Raw genomic sequence first — 26,871 nt, forward strand, 5'->3', positions numbered from 1 at the left:
TGTTTCAATTATTCATTTTGTAAATTTAACCATTTCATGATATTAATTTTTTTGTGATGCACTCTATATCACACTAGGAGAGGACTATATTTTTACATCATTTAAAAATGTTGTCAGGGAGGGGTAGATTTTACATTGACTATAACTATTACTAGTTGGAGGTAAATATAGTTGAAATTAATGCATAAATAAAATCAGATGTAATTTTTATATTAGGTAAATTAAACAAAACTGGGACTTTTGATTGTGCAAAATAACAGAACAGTTATGAGGATAAAAACTCCCTTTATTTCCCTATATAATCCCCTACACTAATGCACTTATCCCAGCGTTTCACTAGGGCTTGGATACCATCAAGGTAGAAAGTTTTCTTGGTAACTTTGAACGGACTGCCTGCTTTACAACTACCTGCTTGGGATGGTAGTATAAGCTTTGTATAGATCTTACAATTTCCAGGAAACTGAAGAGTGTAAAGGTGTACAATCATTGAGATGTAAAAGTAGTGACTATATCTTAATACAAAAGATTACTTCAGCTCACTGTTATTTTATTTATTTATTTATTTTTGCATAGACCTTGTTACATATGTACATTTTATCTTTGTGACATCTTGTTACCATTGCATTACCTTGTGATTCTTATTATATTTACTCAAGTGTATTACTTAAGCGTATTAATTATATTTACTTTCCAAAAGTACACATTCACAGATTTATATAAGACAAAAACAAAACTGAATTTATCCACAATCAGTCTATCCCCATTAATCTTCTTTTTAAGTGGATTTGCTTCTGTTCATCTCTGATTTGAATCTCTGGTCATCCATTGTCATGCTTCCTTAAACAATTTACCGTTACACATGTGTGACACTTCATCTAGCTAGCTTAATTTTCTTTACTTTTTTAAACTGCATACAATACCTTATTTGTCAGTTATATAATATACTTATACTTATATAATTTTAACCAAAGTATTCTCCAAAACCCAGAACACCATTTACTGCTACAGTAGCAATATATATATGTATATGTTTATATAAAATATAAAAGTTATATAAAAGTTTTTTATAAGCAAAGATGCCATTGAAAACATTTCTATTTAAAATAAACTTATATAAAGAGCACTAAGGAGTAATAAAATGCATGTGCATTAGCACAGCAGTGAAAGTTTCTAAAGCTGCTGAAATAAAAAAAAAACTCTCCTGCCAAAGTAATTGTTAAATTTAATGAGCCTCCAAGGACATACTGTACAGTATGGACAGTGCAGAACACCACAGGAGCACATGTGTAACAGCAGGGTGGTGTTCAATGACAAGTGTGCTTGCAAAATGTTCACAACGTTGGTTAGTTGAATGGTCAGATGAAATATCATGTTCTTTTTATTGACCACAGCCCTGCTGTACTATGGCGCACTTGAGAAATGAGAAACTCTAAAGTGAATACATAAGATTATTTTTTATAATATGTGTTTTTTTTTTTTTTTGTGTGTGTGTTGGGGGGGCGGGGGTGGAGGTTGGATGAATGTATCTGGAGGAAAACTGGTGACTGTTGAATATATTATCTGGAGCCAAGCTTGTGTTTTTTCATCAATACAAAAAGATACATTTTAAAAACTCTTTATGAGTTTTCCTCTGTTAAAGAAACCACCATATTGCCCCTGGTGTAACTGCATGGATTTTGCATGATCACGTTTGCACTCTAAAGGCCAAGCAAAACAGGAAATGTTGGAAACAGCCTATTTAAAACACAAAATTAAATAATTGTAAACTTTTTTTAAATAAATATGCACTTTACTACACAACCAGTCCAAAAAAACAGAGCTTCTTTCTTTCTTTCTTTTTTTTTTTTTTTTTTGGTTAGTTTTGGAGCACTTGGAAAATAATAGTACAGTAATTACAATACATACAATTTGTTCCTAAGTCCAACATAATTTGTCTTGGATGCTAATACAATTGCTTGTACACAATATATGACAGTGCAGTGTTCTTTAGAAATGTGATTGAACGATTCAGGTTTGAAAAATGAGCCATGTCTTCCATCATTCCACCTCGTTCCCTTCTCTCAATTATTTTCACTTTCGTCTCATTTTTATTGCTTGTTTTGTTTTTTGTTTTTTTGTTTTTAGCACTACCAGCTTCATCGCTGCTGCTTTTATGTTTGCCTCCGGACATTCTGGGCAGGTTTTATGCTGGATGCCCTTCCTGACCTAACCCTCCCATTTTATAACGGCTTGGGAGCCACCAAAAACTATTTAAGGCATTCTAATGATTAGATTTATTTTTGTAAAAATCACACATTTGTTTTTGCATGCTTACTAAACCTTACAATCTTTCTATTGCAGAGATATTCTGAAATAAACATATGCAATTTTTTTATCTTCCAGTAGTCAGGAGTTGACAGAAGAATGTCTTCAGATTTGTCAATGGTGAAGGAATGAAACGCGTAGTCGGTGTTCTGTAATGCGCATGCGCTCAAGAACTACATCTCCAAACCCGAGCGCTCCGCTGATAAGCGCTCTGCATGACACACACCGAAATAGAAAACCCGAAATAAAGCGTCGGTTTTCTTTCCTCTAGCATCCGAGCTGGGAGTCTGTAAGTTTAAAAAAAATGCGCAAATTAAAGTAGATATGAAAAAGAAAATTAACTAAAAGGGTGAAACAAAGCAGTTAGCGATTATTCTATAATGTCTTTAGAGGAAATGTTTTTCTCTGTCTCTGAGGAAAAGTCTTTTTCCAATGAGTCGTGGGATCCACTGAGTCTCCGGGGCTCTCCGGACGCACAGCTGTGGCACGAGGGAGTCGCGATCGCAACCGCATACGCACTGATTATCGTAGTAGGTCTTGTGGGCAACGTGACGCTCATTCGCATTTTCTGCTCTGTCAAGTCCATGCGCAACGTCCCCAACCTGTTCCTGTGCAGCCTGGCGCTCGGCGACGTGCTGCTGCTCGTTACGTGCGCGCCCGTGGACGCCAGCCGGTTCCTAGCCGACGCGTGGCTCTTCGGAAGGACAGGATGCAAACTGATCCCGTTTATCCAGCTCACGTCCGTCGGCGTGTCGGTATTCACCCTCACCGCTCTGGCAGCCGACAGGTACGGGATCAGGGAGAGCTTGATGTGGGGAAAGATCTAGTGTTCTGCAAATGAGTCATGCATTGCAATGTCTGCACAGCTTTATTCTTTCTTTAATACAACATACTGGTATTCAATTAAAATCAATATATCAGAAAGGACTCAGATTATGCATAAATTTTCTGCCTTTTTTTTTTTTTTTTTGACATTTGAACTTTATAACCAGATCATAACCAGGTAGTTATGTCCTAAAAGAAGCAAATTAAAACGAAGATTCATGAAAATAAAAGGTGACTTTGGTTATTTAGTCATTTTATCTTTTATGTGTACTCCAAGCATGTAAAGGATTTATTTAAAATTAAAATTAAAATGGCACTGTGTGATATTTTACAACTGAAGCTAATTCCAGAATACATAAAAACTAAAATGATGCACTAAAGGCATCTGCAACTAGTACGAGCGTAGTTTTTCTGTCACACTTTTCCCCCCAACCATATAATATTATTTCTTTGAGATAAAAAAGTAATTGTCTTCTAGCAATGTCAATGTGGAAAATGGACCACCTTTTCATGCAGAACATTTCATCTATATTCATAGTTTTGTGCTCTGGGACTTCCCTCATTAATTCATCCAACAGTTTTTCCAATAGGAGCCAAATCCAGAGATTGAGATCATCATTACAAAACATTTATCTTCATTCCCTGTATTTATTTCTATGTTGATTTGCATGTGCAAAATATTAATTTCAAATCGATATGATAAAATGAATTTTCTAACAAGCATGTAAGGTTTTTGTTTCCTTGACATTTGAACTTTATGGCCAGATTATAACCAGGTGACCTGAAAGAAGCAAACTAAAAAAAATGATGCTGCGATGCATTTAAAAAGAAGGGTGAATTTGTGTACTTTAAGTAGGCAGGATTAATTTAGTATCCCCCAACAAAATGAAACCTATTCCTTCGAGATAATAAAAGTGCCACTCTTTCATGCAAAACATTTAATTTAAGTTATAATTTTGTGCTTTGGGACTACCCTCATTAATTCATCCAACGGTTTTTCAATAGGAGCCAAATCCAGAGATTGAGATCATCATTACAAAACATTCATTTATATCCCTGTAGTCATTTCTGTGTTCATTTGCTTGTACATTTGGGAGGCAATTATGTTCAGAAATAATTTTCAATCAAATTGTAACCATCTGGCAGAAACATTTATTTATTTGGCCAAAATAGCTTGGTACTCAATAGAATCCATAATATTTTCACAAGAACCCTCTTTTTCATGGTGGTACTGTATATCTTGCTCATCACAGAGCACACTTGATTTCAGACTTATAATGGTCACTTTTGTAATGTCAGTTAATTAAAGGTGACCTTTCTCTGAGCTACAGTATATGTGTAAATACCCACAAATGTTTATGCATTGAAAAATTGTCCTCAGAGTAATCCAAACCATGTGTGTGGTCCCAGCTTTCTGGAGCTGAATGATCCCCTCAACCCAATGGAAATAAAAAGCCTAATGTCCTGCTTTGGGTTCCATTGCCCAGCAGTAAAAGTAATATTTAGTTATGTGCTAAAAGATGCCCACTTTAGAAAGTGTTGTCTTATAAACAACATTATATTGCATTATATTGTATTGTCTTGCATTCTTATAAGGAACATTACTTTCTTTTTCATATTTTTAAAACCTCAATCCAGACTACAAGACAGACTACAGTTATAGTTAGTTAAAACAGCTACAAAAGATTAGTAGGAACATAAAAACATTTTAAGGACTAAATAATAATTCCACACCACTATGACATCGATGGCAATTTTGCTCATTATAAAATTACTCATTGATTGTAAGTGCTCTCATTAGCACCTTATCTTGAGGGATAATTTGCTAGTGGCTTTCAGAAAACAGATGCTTGGAGCAAAAGGTATGGATTGCAATTAACAGTAAAATATTTTATGTCTGATCATCATCATGAGAGCTTTAGTAGTAACTACCCATATTGACACATATAGGAAATTCCTGTAGGACAGCAAAAAAATAATCAGTGGTAGTTTTACACAAAATCACTTTGTCTCTCCATTTTTCCCATTTATGTCCATACCTGAAAGCCTAAAAAAAGTATAAAATGTCCATTAGTGTTGCAGACTTGTGCTTTAGCAGTGGCCATCAGCACAGTATACATTCTGACAAAGAAAAATAACAGCCTTCAGACTCAGTGAAATCTATCAGAGGATGCATTTATACAATACCAAATCAATTTATTTTAGAAATGTTGCCTGTGTGATTAAAAAAAAAAAAAAAAGATTTTGCAGCAGGGGTGATGGTCTTTATAATAGAAAAGGCAAATCTGCTCTTTCTGCCAAAATGTGAGGTGGGCACTTGCAAGTGCACTATTTCAGGCTACTGAGAAGTGTTTCTTTGTGAGGCTTGCAGTAGATTAAAGTAAAGAAGACATAATACATCACTGCCAGAATCACATTCTCATGTTGCTGCTCAAAGAGTCGGAGGTTTTACTTTGGATTTTTAAATCTGAACTGATCTCCATAGTCCATTTCATTAATGAATTTTTTAAGAATTGTGTTGTTAAAACATGTAAAATTTATTTGAGTCTTACTCTTGTAACATTATGTTTACACATGTTATCTGTATAAATATTCTGTAAAATGTCCTTCTCTTTCAGATATAAAGCCATTGTGAAGCCCATGGACATCCCAACATCCCACGCTACAGCTAAGATTTGTTTAAAAGCTTCTGCTATTTGGCTCTTGTCCGTGGTTCTGGCCATCCCAGAAGCCATTTTCTCTGACCTGCATACCTTTCACATCACACAGACCAATGAAACCCTCATAACATGTGCCCCATATCCCCATACAGGAGACCTGCACCCAAAAATCCACTCTATGGCTTCTTTTCTTATATTCTACATAATCCCCCTTTTCATCATTTCTGTGTACTACTTCTTCATTGCCAAGAGCCTGATTAGGAGCACAATTAATTTGCCAGTCGAGGGAAAGATTCCTATTAGGAGACAGGTGAGATGCTACAAATTCATCAAGTAATTAAATGGATCATTACACAAAAGCAATTTCTCAGAAACCTGTAACATCTGAGGACATACTGTAAATAACAATCGTGGATAAAAATCTTTTAGTATTCACTCTGTCCACATTATTTCACATCACCATGATTTTATAAGACCGTTTCCAAGACCATTTTATTTACTTCTGTTAAAGGAAGTGCATGTATTTGGCCAATAACAAATGTGTTTTATAAGAATTACAAATAATTATTATTACAAATTAAACAGAAAAAAATACTGGCATAGTAAGATAGTCAATATTGAAGTGGTGTGAGGCGCCCCAATATGGAATTACTGTTATTATACAGTACTTACCACTCAATTAGAATTTTGTCCAGGATCATTTTCTTGCTATTTTTTTTCTTAAAAACATACTATTTATTTTCATCTAGAGTTGCATTAATTTTTGACCGAGATTGCATTAATGAAAGGAGGGTCAAACCAATCTGTAATGTCTTTTCCATCTCATTTCAAAGCCTTTCAGTGGGGATGAAGTTAGGATTCCGCGGTGGCTAACTCATGTGTGAAAAGGGTTCCTCATGCCCTCCAAAACCACAATTTGAGGCTGATGAATCTTGGCATTGTAATCTGGCAACTTGCCCATGCCATCAGGGAAAAAATCAAATTGAAGCAAACCCAGTTCAAAACACTGCCTCCAGAGGCTTGTACAGTGGGCACTATGCATGATGGGCACAATAATTGGGCTCCTTACCCTAATGTGTCTATCTTTCTGAAATAGGGTAAAGCTAGACTCATCAGACCACATGACCTTTTTCATTGCTCTGAAGTTTAAACTTTGTGCTTTTTAACAAATTGAAGCATTTTTTTTTCTGATTAGCCTTACTAATAAGTGGTTTTCTTATGGCAGACGGCTTTTACTAGTTAATTTCATTTTCCTGCAATATTTCTTCTACTGCAATATGTCTTTATTTTTACTTGAACAGTATATTTTACCAGTTAACTTTATTTTCTACCGTATTACCTTTTATTTATATTTATTCTTATGTTTAAGTTTTTATTTTAAGGTCACTGGTAGTCGGAAAAGCATTTCACTGCATATTGTACTGTGTATGACCGTGTACGTGACAAATAAAATTTGAATTTGAATTTATTCTAAATCATGAGTTAACATCACAGTTTGGCTGTGAAGAGTTCTAACTTACTCTAGTAAAAATGCTGTGATTTATATTGTCACTCTTTATTAATTGAATACTTCCCCAAGTATTTAAGTCTACTCACGGAAATTCAGAGTTGCCATAGTTGTTTAAGAAATGAAAAGCTACTTTTATGTAAAGAGAATCGATGCCAGCTCAAGCATATTGATCGCTGCAGTAATTATTTTGGTAAATTCTAATAAGTATTTGCTAATGTAATTTAATTTAATTTAAATCACTTTTGTTTGTATTAGTTTATAGTGTTTTTAACAATGGTCATTGTCACAAATCAGCATTATGGGAATAGAAATTCCGGGTATAAACAAATAAAAAATGTTTTTAAAGCTTTATCAGATTGTTTCTAATGAGCATGCTGGGGGCGATGATGTAGCAAGGAAACACTGCCTGAGATGGCATAAGGAAGAAAACTTGAGAAGAACCAGACTTAAAAAGGAACCTACCATAATTTGGATGATATCGTATAGTGCGACCATAACTAAATCCCTTCTGTAACTGTGTGCTATAGTATATGGACAAATGTGCAATTCTTTAACAGGAAGTGTGTTTCAGTTAACATAAAATAGACTTTGTTTTGGGAACAAGGAATAACCTTGGAGACATGGGTACACCACTGTTTGTGTCAATTTCAGTCCTATATCCTCAGCAGCAGTGAGTGGTCTCCTTCTGAGAAATCCAAACCAGTCACTTGGATGGATAGGCAGGTTTGGAGAGAGATCAGTGTTAACTCCCAAGTGCCATTTGTACTGTAGCTTAAGCAGAGTAGAGGGAGGGGAAGAGAGAGAGAGAGAGAGAGATGCTCACTGTCACCTAATGGATAAGGTCGCTGTACATTTTGTGCAGCATGCAAGCAGGGAGTCCGACAGAAATAGTTATGACAGCATAACTAAAAGGGAGAGCGAGGAGGAAAGACAAGTACAGTATGACGGATCTCTGGGAAGTAAGACATCATCGAAACATCCTCCATATCTGCACATTTTCTTAAATAAAAACTATTCATAAAAGGCTTGACTGAACAAATAAGTTTTTTAGTCTAGAGTTAAATTTTGTAGTTTTTTGTATACTGTGTTTTGTGAGAGAATGCTTCGGCCCCCTACTGCAGTGTTCGTTATACACTGTACCAACCAATAGCCTGAACCTTTTTATCAAAGTAGGCAAGGCAGATCGAGGGCGACAGTGGCAAGAAAAAACTCCTTGAGATGGTAATAGGAAGAAACCTTGAGAGGAACCAGATTCAACAGGGAACCCATCCTCATTTCAGGTACCCTGGTGCATAACCATTTATGCTTTAATGGTCAATTGTAATATTTTAAAATCAGCTGCTTCATGCTCCATTAGCATAACAATGAAAATATTTACCATTTTCATGAATGATATTACTGAGTATTACATTCCATCCATCACATTGGGTGATAGTTACTCCCCTCCCTGCGGATATATCCGTCGTTTCTATGGAGGTTGCTTAAGAGGTCGGGTTTCCACCTCTGTGCTACTATGAAGTCTGAATACTTAATGGTACCATTTATTACTGTAAGTTTCATGTAGATAGGAGCATAACTGCTCTAATAAAACCTTTACTAGGATCTTGGAGATAGAGGGGAGGTTTAAGATCGGCCTGTAGTTGGACAGCTGAGGGGTCAGGATTAGGATTGGTTTGTTTAAAAGATTTAGGTACCTACAGTAACTATGCTATGAAAACAATTGAAACTTTTTAGAAAAAGTGCAATGATTTCTGAATAAAGCTAAATTATTTCAAGCTAATTTGAGTGAATAAAGTGGTGAAACTAGTGAAACCAGTTCAGTCTAACATTAAAATTTTTGATCTAATAATTATTTTCTCAACAACATCATTATTTTTTAAATTATCTGGATTTAAATTCAAAGCCTGATATTTTCATTTTTTCATAAAATATCATAAAGACACTGGACATATTATTGTTTTGCATGTTTTTGTGGTGGGCTCATTTCTAGTTAATTGTACTAAAGTATTAAACAAGAATCTAGGGTCATTTTTGTTATCTACTGTATAAGGGTGAAGAAATACATCGAAATGGCAGCACTTATAAATTTTTTATAACTCAAGATACTCTCCTTACATGCTGTTTAAAACACTTGCCGATTAGATTTTTGCCATTTACTTTTAGTTTTTGGAGAAGTCTGTTTTAAAGTATTCAAATTCAAATTCAAATTATTATTTGTCACATACAGAGTCATACACAGTACGAAATGTAGTGAAATGCTTATACGACTGCCAGTGACCCTAAAAGAGAATTAAAGCTTATAATAAGAAATAAATATGAATAAAAGAAATACGATAGAAAAATTAAATAGAAAAATTAAATTAAACTAGGAAAAATAGAACTAAAAATAGAAATAGAAATATGTGGGTGATACCAGCATACTAGCTTTCCTCACAAGTCTTTTTATTTTATTTTATTTTATTTTTTACATGGAGCTACATAAATAAGAGTTCAGTTAAAAGGTTATGAGTGGGTGGTGTTACCTACTGATTAAGGCTAGGATAGACATAACTACTGTTTGTATCTGGATTCTTACAATGAATATTAAAGTCCGCCAGGTTTGAAATGAAATTCGCAATCTCACAAAGAAATGTTATGTTAATGTAAAGAGTTTTAAAAGTGGTAATTTTCTTACCAGGGTAATGTGGGACATTCACATTGTGTGTCATTGTAAGTTACTGCAACACCTCCTCCTCTACCTGCTGATGTATGTACTGTGCCGTGAAAAAGTATTTAACTGGATTTTTTGGCAAACACTAAAATGACTAAGATCATCAAACAAATTTTAATATACCAAAAGATAACCAGAGTAAAAATTAATTGCCGTTAAAATGATGTAATAAAAATGAAAAAAAAAAAAAAAATCAATAAAATTCAATATTTAGGAAAAAAAGCTGTCCAAACCTACCTAGACCATGTGAAAAATTAACCCTCCATTTGCATAATCATGAATGAACTGTGAATTTTGGAAAGTTTAATGCTGTGGAAAGTTTAATGCTATGCTAATGCTATTTAATGCTATACCTCTTAAATCAAGACATCGCTTAAAAACCTGTCTGACAATGTCAAGCATGCTAACAACATACCTGACATGTATTAGTCTGAAATGTGTTATAAAGCCATTCCTAAGACGCTGGGACTTCAGTGAACCACGGTAAGAGCCATTATCCACAATTGGGAAAAAAAACTTGGAACAGAGGTGAACCTTCCCAAGAGTCCAGGAGCTCATAAAAACTCCTGAACAACAGAGATCAATTGCTTTGGTTAGTGCTCATAATTCAATAATATTGTAAGTAACAAACTGGGCAAAAATTGCATCAATGTATCAGTTCCAAAAAAGCCACTGCTGATTAAACAGAAATCAAAGACTTGTCTCACATTTGCCAAAAATATCTTGATTATCTCCAATACATTTTGAAAAATATTGTGTTAACTACGAGGATAAATAAAACTAACACAGCATTTTATAAAAAATAACAACATACCCACAGTCAAACATAATGGTGGTAGTATGACAGTCTGGGTCTGCTTTGCCGGTTCAGTTCTACTTTGCAGTTCATGCCCGAAAAACCCTTCAATGTGGCTAAGCTAAAATATCTCTGCAAAGAAGAGTAGGCCTGAATTACACCACAGCAATATGAAAGACTCATTGCCAGTTATCACAAATGTTTGACTACAGTAGTTGTCACCAAGGATAGCACAACCAGTACTTTTTCATCCAGGAGGACTAGCATCATTTAATGCCATTCACTCAACTGGTTTAACAAACAATTCTGCTAAACATAATACATTAAACTTCTGATCAGTGATAATTTCATTAACAATAAGCACTTTATATATAAGAGACGTAATAATTACCAGTTCCAACTTTAGATAAAAAGTGCTAAGTGCGTACTTTATGTCTTCATTTCATGTTGACTACATTACTAAAACCTTTTCAGTGTTTTCTACTGTTTTGTTTATCTCAGGGAACAGACACACTCTTAACATGATGAAAGTCAGAAGTGAACAGCTAGCAGGCCATCAGTTTACATAGCTTGTGTTTGCTCACTGGCCTGAGCTCTAAATTTTCCCCACTTCTGAGAATATGATCTATGCCTAAGGAAAAGACATTAGCATCATTCCAAATAGGAGGAATATCATTCTTCTCTAACAGGCTATACTTTGCTTTAAAACACATTATAGATAATTCTCCAATTATCTATAAAACTCACATTATTGTAATAGCACCACCTGGACATCTAGTTAGTCCAGTGACTATAATCTACTGTAAGTTATGGTAACTTAGACCAAGCTATCAAATTGGAGGGGGTCAGAGTGTACAGTATTACAGCATCGGACATCATCTTCTCTAATTTATGCACCTCTAAAAAGTTATTAAAAAAAAAAAACTTAAATACATCTACAATGGATTTAAAAAACCTTTCATACATACATGTGTTTAGAAGGAGACCAGCAATTGTGTCTCATGATTAATAGTACATGAAGTAAAAATGTCAACAACAAAGCTTGTTTATGCACTTAGTAAGGTATTACAGTATTCCTATGTAGATAACATAAGCATGGTCTACTGCATCATGTAGCAACATTATATATATATATATTTTTACCTTGCCAATGGTTTTTAGATGAAAGAAGGCTATGAATCCAAGTAATGTTATATACATGAGTTTGAAATGAAAGCCTTCAAACAACAATCACAGCAAGGTGATTTTTCTTTAATATTAAAACACTACTATTGACCTATCAAGCAATAAATGGTCTCACACCACTGTAACTAGTGGTGATATGAGCAACTGATACACACAAGTAAACTGATAGTATTTTATGATCCACCCAACTACTTCAGTCAAAAGCTGCAGGCTACTGGTTGGTGCCTTGTATACCAAAAACCACAGTAACTTTTTTCTTACAATGCCCCACAATTATGAAATAGCCTTCCAATTAATGTTTGTGTCCTAGAATCATTCTAAATTCAGGCTGAAAACATATTTATTTATGTTTAAATATGTTTAAATAACCATATTTATTAGTAAAACCTTCTGCGAAGAGTCCTCAGAAAAAAGTGTGCACTATTAGGTCTTATGGCATAGAGCTTTATGTTGAACTGGTATCTTTGGATGCAGTGTCACCCCTGGTTGCCCTCTTACCCAGGAGCATGCCTATTTGTGTTTTTTTTCTGATTTTCGCTTTTAGTTATGCAGTTATAACTAAAGTTCCTCCCTACACTTTGCAAGCATTTATTGATCGTATCCATTATGTGCCTGTTGAGTATATCTAACTGTTCTCTCTATCTTTCTCTCTCTTTCTTGCACTCTTTCTGTTGAGCAGTTATAGAAGAGATTTATTTATGGTTGTGCTATCAGGTATCACCAACATGGAGGATGGGTTCCCTTGTTTGTCTGGTTCCTCTCAAGATTTCTTCCTCATGTTCATTTCAGGGATGCTTTCTTGCTGCCATCATCTCATTCCAACTCATTAGGAATACACATTTTAGGATTCAGGAATATTAAAATGACAGCTTTGAAAGATGGCATGAAACAAAAAAACTTTCTCCTACCTCTTTACAGAAGACCCATGCCCCCAAAACATGCTAGTAACCCAATTGGCTAATGTGGGGTCTTTAAAGACCCCAAATGGGGACTAGTCTGTTCTCCACATCATAAATGCCATACAGTAGTTAGTTATTTATTCATACCTTGCATTGTGCTTCCTACTGTAGTGGTTGCTCTTAATAAGACATTTTAAGCTGAAGTAATTTTCTGGTGGGACAGTAGAAGAAGCCATGGGTGGAATTTCAGTTCTTTGTTTTTGAGCAGCAATGCAGCATTACTCAATTCCAATGTTTTTTGGTCTTTTTTCTGCTTGTTAAAAACATTTTAAACCTGTTTAAAATTAGATGCTTGGTGAATATAAGCTACGTAACTAGATAAGATGGGTATTTGTTACACCATTGGCCCCATGCTCTTTATCATGATCATGATATTTTGTTTTTCTTAGTCTAGCACTCCCCAGAAAACTTTATGAATCCCATCTGTTTGTTTGTGGAGTTTGTGGAACAGTGTTGAGCTGTTTGGAATGCTAGCCGCACTCAAATAGTAAGGCCATTTACTGTACATGGACAATATGCTGTATTTATTAAATTTCAATTTAATAAAATTTTATTTGTATAGCACTTTTAACAATTGTCATTGTTGCAAAGCAGCTTTACACAATCAAAATAATTATTTAACTTTGTATGGAATGCGAATGTGTATGAATCAAAATGGTCAGAAAAGTCCCTGATGAGCAAGCCGAGGGTGACAGTGGCAAGGAAAAACTCCCTGAGATGGCAATAGGAAGAAACTTTGAGAGGAACCAGACTCAACAGGGAACCCATCCTCATTTGGGTGAAACAGAGAGCAGGAATTGATCTGCATTCATACTGTATGTATGTTAGGTGGCAGGAAGCTCAGCTATGACAGTTGATGTTAATTGATGTTAATATGGAGTCCAGGTAGTTATTGGAGGCTCAGATAGACTTGCAGGAAATTCCAGTTATGGACTATCAAGCAACTGCAGCCAAGTCAAGTCCTCAGAGAAACAGCTGTCAACATCAATCGAAGCCAGAACCGTCTTCATGGTAGAGTGAAACCAACCCCAGAACCGGACGCATCCCAAAGAAACACACGGAGCATCCATGTGACGAGATCTCCAACCAGAAGCGGGGCACCAGGATGAGTCAGACAGGTCCAAAGGGCAGAGGAGGTCTGGATCACTGGCAGCTCAGGAACGACATGTGTAGCTTAACAAAGAGAGGGAAAGAGAGAGTGTAACTCTCAGTTAATGCCATTTTTCAAACGCAGTTGTAATATCATTTGTATAGTAAAAAAAAAACTAGAATTTCCTTTGCAAAAAATAAGAATGCGCCTAGAGACTAAAATAACGTTTGAATTGGTTCATCTACATTTTGTTTTCAGACAGATCTTGTCAGTCACAATGGACTGTTTACAAAGGATCAGTTACTTGTCAGTTACTTCTTTTCCCTATCTTCCACAGATGGAGTCTAGGAAGCGGCTGGCTAAGATGGTGCTGGTGTTCGTTGGCCTCTTTGCCATCTGCTGGCTCCCCAGCCACATAATTTACCTGTATCGTTCTTACCACTATTCTGAAGTGGACACGTCAACATTGCACTTTGTAACCAGTGTGGTTGCCCGCATCCTGGCCTTCACCAACTCGTGCGTCAACCCGTTTGCTCTCTACCTGCTGAGCAAGAGCTTCCAGAAGCAGTTTAACAAACATATGTGCTGCTGCTGCCCTCCTTTGCTACTGCACATACAAAGTACAGTTCGTGGCAACACACACATGAGTTCACTCAAAAGCACACAGAATCACACCATCGCAAGCTTCAGTCTCATTAATGGCAACCATGGCTGTCATGAGGGCTCTGTGTCTGCTTTGAAAGAGTAGTAATTTTTTCTTCTTTTTCGCTGTTTACGAATGGTCAGTTTTCTTCTTGGTTGCTGCTGTAATGTACTGTATTATTTTCTTGAATAGGTGTTGTGTTTAACAGTCTGCAAATAGGCATCAATTTCCCACTTTATAGTGCACTGAAGCGGGAAAGCTATTCGGCCCACATTTCTACCACACTGGGTTTGAGCATAGTTTTCCTGAATTATCAGTGACATTTGACAAGTCTGTGCTGCTTAGTGCTGGATTGGCGTTGGAAGAAATTAACATCTGCTCCAATATACACAGTAAAATGTGCAGTTGGTGAAATAGTTTCCATGTGTGGTCCTGTAGTAGACGTTAATGAACAGTCAAAGTGTTTACATTCAGTGTTTCCGTAATGTTTAAAGTGTTTTTAATCATTTTTATTATTTTGGATTTAAATGCTGTAATTGGTGTCTTGGTGTGTTAATGCATTATGTTAATGAACCAAACATAAGCCTGTTATTTTGGTTGGTCTGTGTAAATTAATGCTGTAAAATATTCTGTAGGGTAAAACTGTGTACATGTGTACCTACTACAAATTCTTCCAACAGGTACTAATCTTTCTTTCAGAGACATATTGATTTGTACAGACTTCAGATTTAGTTTGTGCCAAGCAATGCACAACGTACCATGTTTAAGAGGTGTAGTTATACTGTTGTCTCAGTTTGAGTAATAATGAGTTACAGCATTGGTGCCTGAGCTGTACCTGCTTCTGTGTGCTAGCAGCAGTGTCTCGTACATTAATGTTTGAGTGGAAGTGCATCATTTTGCTTATTTTGTGTATTTTGTGGCTTATTTAAGGTTACACTTAAACAAAATAAAAGCAAAAATAAAACAAGAAATAAAAAATATAAAAAAACATGCTGGTTTTCATGGGACTCTGATGTTGTATCAGTGTAAGAAATATTGGCCTAAACAATTGTAATAAATATCTCTTAAGTGATGGAACGTACTGTATGTGTGCATGTGTGCTATGTATCCATCCTTATTTACATATAAATCTTTATAATTGACACGTGATTTCCAAGCATCCAAGACTTATATTTGTCAGTTGTAATTTTGGCTTTTTTTTTAGATTCTTTTCATTGATATGTTCAGTGTTTTTACTCATAATGTTTTACTATACTGTATGGACAAAAGTATTTGGTCAACCTGTTAATTATTAAATTTAGGTGTTTCAATCAGGTCCCTTATCCCCAATAAAAGGCAAAATAGTTCAGCATACCACAACATCTTGGACAATGCTCTGCTTCCAACTTTGTGCACCAGTTTGGGGAAGGCTATTTTTTTATTGCAACAGCAAGAACACGTAAGGCACATAACACATATGTATAAACACATGGTTTAATGAGTTTGTGTAAAAGAACTTGACTGGCCCTAACACTGAGCCCTCACCTCAACCGCATCAAACACCTTTGGGATGAACTGGAATGGAGATTGCGAGCCAGGCCTTCGCCTCCAACATCAGTGTCTGACGTCATAAATGCTCTACAGAATGAATGGGTATAAATTCCCATAGAAACACAAAAATATTGTGGTCAGCCTTCTGAAAAGTATATCTTTTTGAATACAAAGTCAATGCAGGTTTGGCCAAACACTTTTGTCTATGTAGTGTACTGTATATTACCCACAATATTGTTTGACCTTGTGCCAGTGGGATCTATTCCATACTTCATCTTTACCTAAAAGTAGGGATGCAGTGTGGCACTGCTTTATTTTATCCACTGTCTGGAGGACTGTCACCCCTGCACTTATCTCAATTCAGCTGCATTACTATATATAGCTGCATTGCATCCTGGAGCCTCCAGTCTCCAAAAATACCTTAGATTTCTCATTAATATGATACCGCATGTCACTGTAATATGGTGAGTGAGAAAAGAAGCTCTTAGGAGCCAACCAACAAGTCTGATTCTTATCAATTATGTTTTAGATATTTTTTTTCTCCATTTAAAGACCACTTTAACTGTGCCAGCAATGTGCTGTGGGGATGTGAGGAATGATAGTGCAGATTTTTTTTTGTCTGTGTGTGTGTTTATGTCAACATTTCTGAAGATTGCCTACTTCTGTCTGATACTGGTTCATCATGAAGTAAAACCAATTTTTTTTCTGGGGACATCAGACACATGCAATAAACAGTACAGCTGGAATTGCTATTCTGGATTTCAAAACTGTGCTTTTAGCCAATGCTTGCTCAGAGTTCTGGGAAATGTCTAATTTTGTTTTAGTTAGCTGTCCCCTTTAAGTTCCTTTTGGTCTTTGATGAAACAAGGTCATTTTTTTAAGTTCCTCATTTCTCTTCTCCGTGGCATGTTTATGGCCTGGGTTCTGTCCTCATTTGTCCCATTAGTGGATTTGCCACACATAAAACCTTTGAAGTCTGCAGAGTGCCATTATTCACAGCGGAGAGAAGGAGAAAAAATATCCGTGCTGCATAGCCCTGCTTTATATGCTCATGCAGTCATTATTACAAGCTTACGAACTTAGTCATTTATTGAAATTTATTTAGATACTACTGTATGTCTCCATGTTTTTTACTTCCTTAGATGAGTGTTTGGAATCTCTTGTCATTTATAATCTACTGTATATTGTTTAAAGATGTGGTGTGTTTATACTTTAAATAGATTGAGTGCTATATCTCTAAAAGAATTTTTTTCCTATTTGTAATGGCTATCTTGATAGCAGAATTGATGCTGCTGTGATTCCAACACTTTTCTATCATGCCACAGATCAGAAGGCTTGAGACGTTCTAGGATGCCATCTTGTCACATTAAATTAGTCTGCTTTCTGTGTACTTTTGTCTATGTGTGTGTGTGTGTGTGTGTGTGTGTGTGTGTGTGTGTGAGAGAGTGAGTGTAAGTGTGTAGTTGGGAACCAACTTTCGCTACAAAAATATGAATATCTGACAGTTTTGAACTTTTGGAAACATTTGACTGGTTCTCTTGAGGAATACATTTCTTCTTCATCTTTTTTCCCTCTTCTTCTGTTGCTAAAACATAGGATTAATTTTATTTATGAATTCTTTATAATAATAGTATTAATAATTTTAATAGTATTACACATTTAAATTATTTAAAAAGTTTTGTAGTTGTTGTTTTTTCCGCATGGAAGGCATCAGAGGAAGTTATAAATAAAATTATGAATACATTTAAAGAGACCTATAACAATAGCAGATCAGTCAATGTGACATGATGTGGCTTCAGTGATTTGTGCGCATTAGTCACTGTGGAAATATAATTTTTTATTTTAACCCTTTTTCTTAGCTTAACAGGCAAGTGCTTAAGGTTAAAACGCAACGATAAAATTTTTTTGTCAATGCTTCTACTTAAGAACTAGAGTGCTGCCAGAAAGCATTCACCTTCTAATAATGTTTTTTTTCTTGCTGTTTTAAATCAAATTTAAGCATTTCAAAGTTGATTTCCTTTTTATGCTTCTACAGAAGTAAAATTAAATAAAGCATTTTAATGGCCTGAATAATTTTTAATTTAAATTGAAAAACAATCCTAATTGAAAAGCATTTACCCTGTCAGTGTGAATTGTTTGAAATTTTTTTTTTTTTTTTTTTATGTTATTTGTCTCAAAAATGTCCTTCCCATTATTAAGTTTTACCATTTTCTCCTCAAAACCACATTTTTCAACTCTCCAAATTAGACAATGTCTCTTGGTTCATAGCTATTTCCAGGTCATGGCACTGATTGTGTCTTTTTTAAAAGCCATTCTTTTGTGGATTTTGCCCTGTGTTTTTAACCTTCATGAGAGCTGGAGTGGTCTGATGTTTTACAGTAGCCGAGACATACCAATATCTATATAGTTATTTTGCAGGCATACATTTTGACAAATGAATAATCCCAGAAAAAAAAAAACTGTTTTTCATATTTAGTGTGAGCTTTAAAAAAAATATATGCTGTTAAATAGCTAATTAAATGACTCATTATGATTGTTAAAAATAAAGGGGTGAATTAAAATCAATTACTACTACATTCAACTACAATTAGTTTCCAGTCTGGAGGGTCCCAATGGGGAACCCAAAATATTAAATTGAGCAACTGCACAATTCATACTTGAATATGAATACCGATTCCCATTGTATTAAGTCGTTAACTTCCTCACATCATGTTCATCCTATATCTCTCTCATGTACTCCCCTCCATCATGGCTACATCAACTTAATTTACTCATATTATTACATGTTTAACTTAATTTACACATCCAAGGCTCTATGTCCAGTCACCTTCATGTTCTTACCTCCTTTTCATTCACGTTATCTTCATCGCAACATCCCCTTAAACCTACTAGTCCTTTTTAATCCCTGTCTTCCCTTATGTCCACATTTCCCTAATTCCTTTCATATAATTCATGCTTAATCATCTTCATGCCTTTCACACCTTTATGTCCCAAAAACACTCATATCCTAATTACTTTTATGTGCTAATATCCTACAACCTTCATAATCTTTGTTTCTTTTAAACTTTCTCACTTCTTAACAGTCTTATCTTCTTGAAGCATCACCTTTACAATCCCATCTAATTGTGTTCTCATCTCCTTTATTCGTTCCCTTTCCTTCATGTTCTTATCACCTTCATGTAGCGATATTCATAATGCAATAGTAAACAATTCCCTTCTATGCATTTTAACTAATCTGTATAGGTGAAATGCATCTATATAACCAGAAATGTATTATATTTTACATTAAGTCTATTTTGTTGGATGCACTGCAGTCCTAAATCTATCACAGTAATTGTAGTTCTAAGCCATCTTTATGATTTCTAATTGCATTTTTCAGTTGTCAGAGACATTCTTAGCACCTTTGTGTTCTCAAGGACATAACACCTTTATGTTCCATCATCTTCATGCCTCGTTGGCTTCAGGCCTCATTGCCTTCTTCCCCCATCGCATTCATGTCTGTGCTAACTGTGATCGAAGGGTGCAGATTCTTTGTTGGTACCTCTAATAATAATGGCTAAAGAAAGGGGCAGAGCTTTCTCTTACAAAGACCCACAGTTATGGAACAGGCTTCCAGGTAGTGTTCAGGAACTAAAATTCTAATCAATTTATTATTGTTACTCTTTTACCGTTTTTTTCTGGACTCTTACATTTGCCATCATTAAATGCATTTTTTTTATTTACACTTAATGGGCAAAAATATATAAAAACCTTTCTAATTATTGAGTTCTTTCAGCCATTCTCTTTGCCTAGCTGAGGTGCATACAATCAAACACAGTAGAGCTTTGTGCAGTTACAAGCATCACCGGGAGTGATGTGAGGCATGCTGCCACTGGATTCTTGAGCAACGGACACATGCTATCTGGAGTAGTAAATTATGTCTAGCATTGTGCTGGATGACTTAGGATTTCCCAGGTGCCAGGAGAACACTACCTACTTTTATATAATGGTCAGGGTCTGTTAAGTTGCCAGTGAAAGCCATTGTTAATTCTACAGCATACAAAGCATATTAGACAATTTTATATTTGTGATTTGGCAAAAGGAAAGCCCTTTTTCTGCTCCAGCATGAATGTGTGCCTGTGCACAAAATAAGGTATATAAAGACAAGGTTTGATGAGTTTGGTGTAAGCCAGATGAAAGCTGGTCGTTCTTGTCTAACATCAGTGATTGGCCTCACAAATACTTCTTTTGTCTAAATGGCCATAAATTGCCTTGGACACTCTTGAAAGTCTTGAGAGGCTGACATACTGTAGCTGTAAGGTTAGGACTTTCTCTGTATTATTATCTGTATGAGTTTTAAAATGTCACATACTGCATTCCGCAAGAGTGACATGTCCAATACATATAAGGATTACAGATACCAGAGTTGCAATATAAAATTTTACTAGATATTAACATTAATGTTTTTTTTTTTTCTTGTCAGTCATGTCTGGTTTTACCCCAACACTTCTCTGGGCATCGGAAACTTGGCATACACCTCTTTTAAAATGCCACTCTGGAATCATCTGGGTATCACGGGACCATTATCAAAGCAGCTGGACAAGCAAAGCATAAACAATATTTACTTAACCTAAAGTGAATGTTGTTTATTTTGCAAAGTATTTCCTGTTAACATGGGATATTGTACCTGGACATTTTATAGACAACAAACTGTCAACAAAAATACTTTTGTGTGAAGGCTGATCACCATGGATGTGTAAAAAGCCTAAATCTCCAGCAAATTGCTTTTCTAGACATAAAATTAAATGAAAATGTGATAGAAAAAAAACTGTATTACAGTTTGGGATGAGCTTACATGATCTCTTTAAAAGCTGTTTTAAATTAGAATATTGTATCTTATTCGAAAAAAGAAGCTTTTATTTTAACATTTCACTTTACTACCTGATGTTATCGTAATTGCATACAAGGTCTAAAAAACATTTCCTTTCTCAGTCTAAATCAGTGTATAACATCACATAAATGCTCCACTGCTGCATTTATATTTGAAAATGTCTGCTTCGCTATGGTGTGTGGACTGCTAGAAACATTTAAAGTTTATTTTGTCACATTAAAAGTATTATGTTTTAAAGGCAGCAAAAGAATTTAATCTAAAGGTTGCTATGGGGACAACTGTATACTTAACATATACTATACAATGAAGAGTGCTGTGTTCAAGAATATCAGCATAATTAAAGTTAATTCAATTAAAAGTGACTTTGCTTTCAAACAATTGTTTTAAAATCAAGAAATTAATACAGGCCAAATATCGACCAAACATTTTGTTTATTTAATGGACAAGAAAGAGAAAGACCTCAGCGACATGAACAGTCAGGAAAGAGCCTCTGTCGGTCTAAAGGCCAACGCAGAAAGGATGAGAAGTGTCTCCCCACCGGCCATTCAGGCACTGAACCAGAACAACAAAAAGGACTAAATCGATTGTACATGTTTTTTTTACACAACACACACACACCTTTTATTCCTTACATGTTGCACATATCACACTTACAGTAAGAAGACCATCTTATACTTTATGCCATGGACAATTACACTGCTGCTGACGGACAACTTTTAACACTTCGTACTCCTTGTCTCTAATCCTACTGCTGCTGTCACAGTTTACAGTGCACTTTTACTTTGTAAATCATGTTCCTGTGCAGTTTAAATGTCTATTTTTTTTTTCATAACTAAATTTCCAGTTAAATTTTTAAATGCAAATCTTAAATGTAATTCTATGATTAGTATAAATAGTGTAATATTCCATATTTGCATTATATTACATGCCATACGGTATATGGTTGTATATGTGATGAATAAAAGTTGAACTTGAATTATTTTTGCTTTGTTAATAAAAATAATTTCTGAATTATTGGAGAAATCACAGCTAGACAGAACATTGTGTTTTCCATGATACAGACTGACAGACAGACCACTGCAAATGTAGTAACAGTTTCAATAGATCTTCCTCTTAACATTGATTTAGTGCAACAATCATGCTCATTTTTTTCCCGCAGGTTTGCTGTAAAAAATTTACTTAATTAAAGGGCGGCTTTTAAATACAGTACTCACATTGAAACAATACTTAAAAATCTATCCCTGTAGGTTGTAACATTGTGTTCAATTAACATATCAATAAATAATTAGACATAATTATAAATAAAAATAATTGAATATTTTTCGCAGTGGTGTAGTGGTTAGCACTGTCACCTTGCACCTCCAGGGTCCGGGTTTTTTGTTTGTTTTTTTACTTCTGTTTTTTTGGCATAAAGGTGGTTTTATTTATTTTCATTTATTTTATTATTGATGAAAGGTTAACTGCAGGCAATAAATTGAGGGCATAACATTTTATTGCTATATAATAATGTTCAATTCACTTTTCAAATATTACTGATATAATACCATGAATATAATATTATGATTATGATAAGGTAAATACTAATCCCTAATTTTAAGTTGTTAAAAATAAATTATAGTTAAAAGTTATTCATTAGTAATTACTAATTGTGCATGAAAAATATATTGCTCCTAACCTGAAGATCATTTTTGTAGTATTTACTAATGCATGTGACTAATTAATAGTTTAAAAAATTATTAGTTTAGTGATTACTTTAAAATACACAATATCTAACAATTTAAATTGTATATATTCAAGACTGACCAGAAATTTTATTATTGTATTAGGATGATGACAGATTTGGGAAGAAGGCTGCTGCTACTGACTTGAGAAAAATCTAAATGAATTAATAAATTAACTCATGAGTTAAAACCCATTTTATTGGTCAAATAATAACAAATCTAAGCAGTTCTCCCAGTTAAATGCTTGAACTACTGAGTTGAAAACATTTTTTGACTTGTAACATGGATCATTATTATGCTAGAAGTAGCCATTATACGATTAGGATAAGTAAATTGTGGTCATAATGTGATGCACAGTACTCTATGACATCCAAATTATTGCAATTAAAGGGCCCAGAGTGTATCAAGATAACATTCCTCACAACGTTGTACCACCAGCATCATAAACTATAGACAAAAGTCTATGGTTGAGTCCATGGATACTGCCTGTTGATGTTGACATTGTCTGCATATTACAGCAGAAAACTATTTTAATTAGACCATAAATGAAATGCATGATAAGGAATGAGTTTCTGTGTGTGTGTGTGTGTGTCTGTGTGTGATTATTACTAGTTAAGTGATTACTTCATGATCCAAAATATTTGGAAGTTTTACAAGTTTTTTGTGTTTTACTGAGCTGCTGCAATTTACACCAATCAGCCAATTAATCATTCTATTATTGGTTAGTTACCACATTGAGGCATGATCTGATAGAGCTCTGGAGGTATTTACAGTATGTGGGGCCTACATGGATCATTCTTGTTTGTTCAACACATCCCAAAGATGCTCACGCAGATTGAGATCTGGAGAATTTGTATAGTCCTAGTCACCACAGTGAGTTCATGTTCCTCAACATTTTTTGCAGTATGGTTGGGGCCTATTACCCTGGTGGAAGAGGCATTAAATTTAGGTGGAACAAAAAGCAGCCCATGAATTTGCTGTCAAGTGATAAACCAGATTCAAAGTTCAAAATTCTTCATAAGAAGAATTGATCTTTTTTTCATCAATTTTCCAAAGTGCGGTTTTGACGGTGGGAGCTCTGGTCACTGCCATTCTGACTCTGCGTGAACCTCAATTAATCCATAAATGGACAAATGGGAGAAATAAATGGAGCCTGGATGTTGGTTTAAAAATCCTACTTATCTCAGTTACAGTACCACAATATAGCTAGCTTAGCTTGGCTAAAATGCTTAGGTGGTTAACGCTAATATGCCCTTTTTTATTTTGCATTTGATTGATCCATCATTCATATCCTACATGTCGTTCCATGCCAACTTTCATACACCATATTGGCAAAAGTATTTGCTTTTTTTTTTTTTTACGGTTGGCAGGCATTGTTATTGCTGTTTCTACGGTTAAATCTGGTGCTGGAGTCAATGTTTTACTGTAAAAGTTAAGTTAAGTTTTAACTTAAGAAAAAAACAATGTTTTTTCTTGTAAAATGAACAAGAAAACAACCTTTATATTTATGTTTGTGCCACAAAAAACAAAATCTATTCCTTGTAAAATTAACTATCAATAATGATAATACAATTTTATTACGTAAAAATTCACAGAATTTATAAGAAAATTATAAATTTTGTGAAAAATTATTACACATTTCACTCAAATAGTCCATAAAAAGGACTGTCTCAATAAGTTTTTTTTTTTCAAATTGTGCAAAACCAGTGTTTGAGCATACATTATATTTTACATCAACTGTGGCAGACAATTTGCAAACACATTTACCATAACTTTAAATAAGAACTTTAAGCGTTATTGGCGCTGTTTGCTCTACAAAAAAGTTAAATATACCTTATTTTTAAATATGCATATGCAGTTATAGAAAAACAAACTATTTTTCTATTTCAATAAAATCTGAATTCAAGAAATTCCTGGAAAATCAATAACTTTGACTTATTTTACGCACAGAACTGTGCAGGAACTGAAGCTGAAACTGTACATCTTCAAACTGCATCATGTAATTGAAAAAAAGGAAAACAAAAAACTTGGAACTTTACATTGTCCACAACAAAAGGGGTAGTACTAGATCCATTCATCGTCAGCAATGTCTGAGATGAGAGTGAGGACACTGGGATTGACTGAACACTTTTTTTCTCCTTGGATTTAACCTTGGTGCCTCTCTCAGGATTTATGGAAAAGAAACACCTTTATGGAAGGGGGCAGTGAGAAGATTGAGAAAATTAACAAACTGAGATGGGATACCAGATTACTATGCTTGATAAATCCAAAAAAAAAAAAAAAAAAAAAAAAAAAAAGTGTCCTTAAAACCAAGAAATTTTACCGTTGGAGGAACTCCAGTGTTGATCGTAGTTCCACTGGTTAGTGTATGTTAAAGCAGTAATAACTGCCAAACATCAGGCAGATGGCGGAGGTGAAGGTTGTGATGTGGTCGTTGACAATCTTCTTGTCGATGCTCAACATGAATGTCTCAGCAGCGAAGCAGGAGGAACCTAGAAATAATAATAAAAAAAATTATTCAAACGCTTCATAACAGGCTTCAATGTCATATATTATATTTTATATATATATACACACACACACACACATCAGGAACTTGAAACAAATTGGAGGATGGACCTTGCCAATTGGTAGTAAACAAATAAATGGCTTGATAAAGTAATTAATGTGCCAATAAAAATATTACATAAAAAGGAAAGTAATTATAATGAGATTGGAAATAAAAGGGAAAATTAAATAATAGTGCTATTTTTAAATTAAACTAAAAATGATAAAATATTGATCTGTTAATGTATAATAAAATAAGTTGGTAAAGGTTTTTTTGGATGCTATATTTGGCACAATAATCAATCAAGCCATGTATTTAGTTCTTTTTTGATTGCCAATTAAGGCAGGATCCATCTTCAATAGTTACATACATTATAGGATAAATCATCTTACTGGCTAAGCTTCTGAGGTAGTGTTAGCCAGTGTTTCAGTATGTAAGCTATCAAATAAGTATGAATAAATGACTGAATGTAGTAAAGTCCTCTGGAATACACAAAATGTTATACAAATTGTGGGAAATGATACTTAACAAGCCAAGAGTACAATAACATTGCAGTTACATCTGAAAAAACATCAGTTGAATTTTGCTCAATTTACTTACCACAAACAATAATGAAGGGTGTTGGTGGCACTTTCTCCATCTGAATATCCTCTGCAAGGCTTGTTTTCTCAACATAGTGAAACAGAAGCGCTTCCTTCTCATCAAATGAGCCAGTAAAAGAAGCAGCATCTCAATGACTTCTTGGGAGCAACCACTGGACTGACCTCTTTCAGGCTGAAGCTTGAGAAGAGCATTCAGGACACGTTTGCTTTTTTGTGCATCAACATATTTTAGGAACTTTAACAGACGTGCCCCTTTTTTGTCTACATTGGCAAGGAAGGTTTCCATCAGATTCACACCAGTCAGCTCTTGGAAATGTGCTGGCATACCAACTTCATTGAAGAGAAAGGGCCATTCCTGGCATAGTTTCTGGATGCTTGCCCCTTTGTTGATGTCTTTACGCTGGGTGTAATAGGTGCACTTGACCAGTTCTTTCATGACATCTGTACTGTAGTTCTTTTTAAACATCTTCATTTCTTCTTTTTTTTTTTTCAAGCTGACTGACTCTCCACAGTCTCTAAGAGTGGCAAATGCTTTGGCTCCCAGCTAATACATCCATAGGTGTCTTGAACACTTGCTTTTTGTTCGACAGGTATTTCGTCGGTGTCATCATCTGATGCTGCTTTGCGCTTAATAAACTTTGGTGTGTCGGGTCTCTTGACATTTTCAACTCTTGCCTGAAGTTGCTTCACCAAAGAATGATATCCTGGTCCAATAACGTCACCATCAATAACATATTGCAGAGACTTTGGATACCTGCCCACCATCCTTTTTGCTATCCCTGTTATGTTGTGTTTGGTTGGATTCTTGCAAATCTTCATCATTCCAGAGACCACGATCCTTACCATTTCTCTTCGTTGTCTTGCACTAGGTCTTTTCTGCCTTTCCAAGTTCTGCATTAACTCCTCAGGGAGCCTCTG

At 34.9% G+C, this 26,871-nt stretch overlaps 1 protein-coding gene across 1 annotated transcript; it reads left to right on the top strand.

The window, feature by feature from the left end:
* The first annotated feature begins 2,556 nt into the window (after positions 1-2,556).
* Positions 2,557-15,710, top strand: grpr (gastrin-releasing peptide receptor). The gene is made up of 3 exons (XM_053492874.1): positions 2,557-3,091; positions 5,748-6,099; positions 14,377-15,710. The coding sequence occupies exons 1-3, from the start codon at positions 2,685-2,687 to the stop codon at positions 14,785-14,787; spliced, it is 1,170 nt and encodes a 389-aa protein (XP_053348849.1). The 5' UTR covers positions 2,557-2,684; the 3' UTR covers positions 14,788-15,710.
* The last annotated feature ends 11,161 nt before the right edge of the window (positions 15,711-26,871 follow it).

Source organism: Clarias gariepinus, chromosome 3 (genome assembly GCF_024256425.1).
Source record: "Clarias gariepinus isolate MV-2021 ecotype Netherlands chromosome 3, CGAR_prim_01v2, whole genome shotgun sequence".
Classification (NCBI taxonomy): Eukaryota; Metazoa; Chordata; class Actinopteri; order Siluriformes; family Clariidae; genus Clarias; species Clarias gariepinus.

Coding starts and splice junctions, on each gene's coding strand:
- grpr (XM_053492874.1), top strand. CDS start 2,685: ATGTCTTTAGAGGAAATGTTTTTCTCTGTCTCTGAGGAAAAGTCTTTT. Junction 3,092..5,747: donor ACCGCTCTGGCAGCCGACAG/GTACGGGATCAG, acceptor CTTCTCTTTCAG/ATATAAAGCCATTGTGAAGC. Junction 6,100..14,376: donor AGATTCCTATTAGGAGACAG/GTGAGATGCTAC, acceptor TATCTTCCACAG/ATGGAGTCTAGGAAGCGGCT.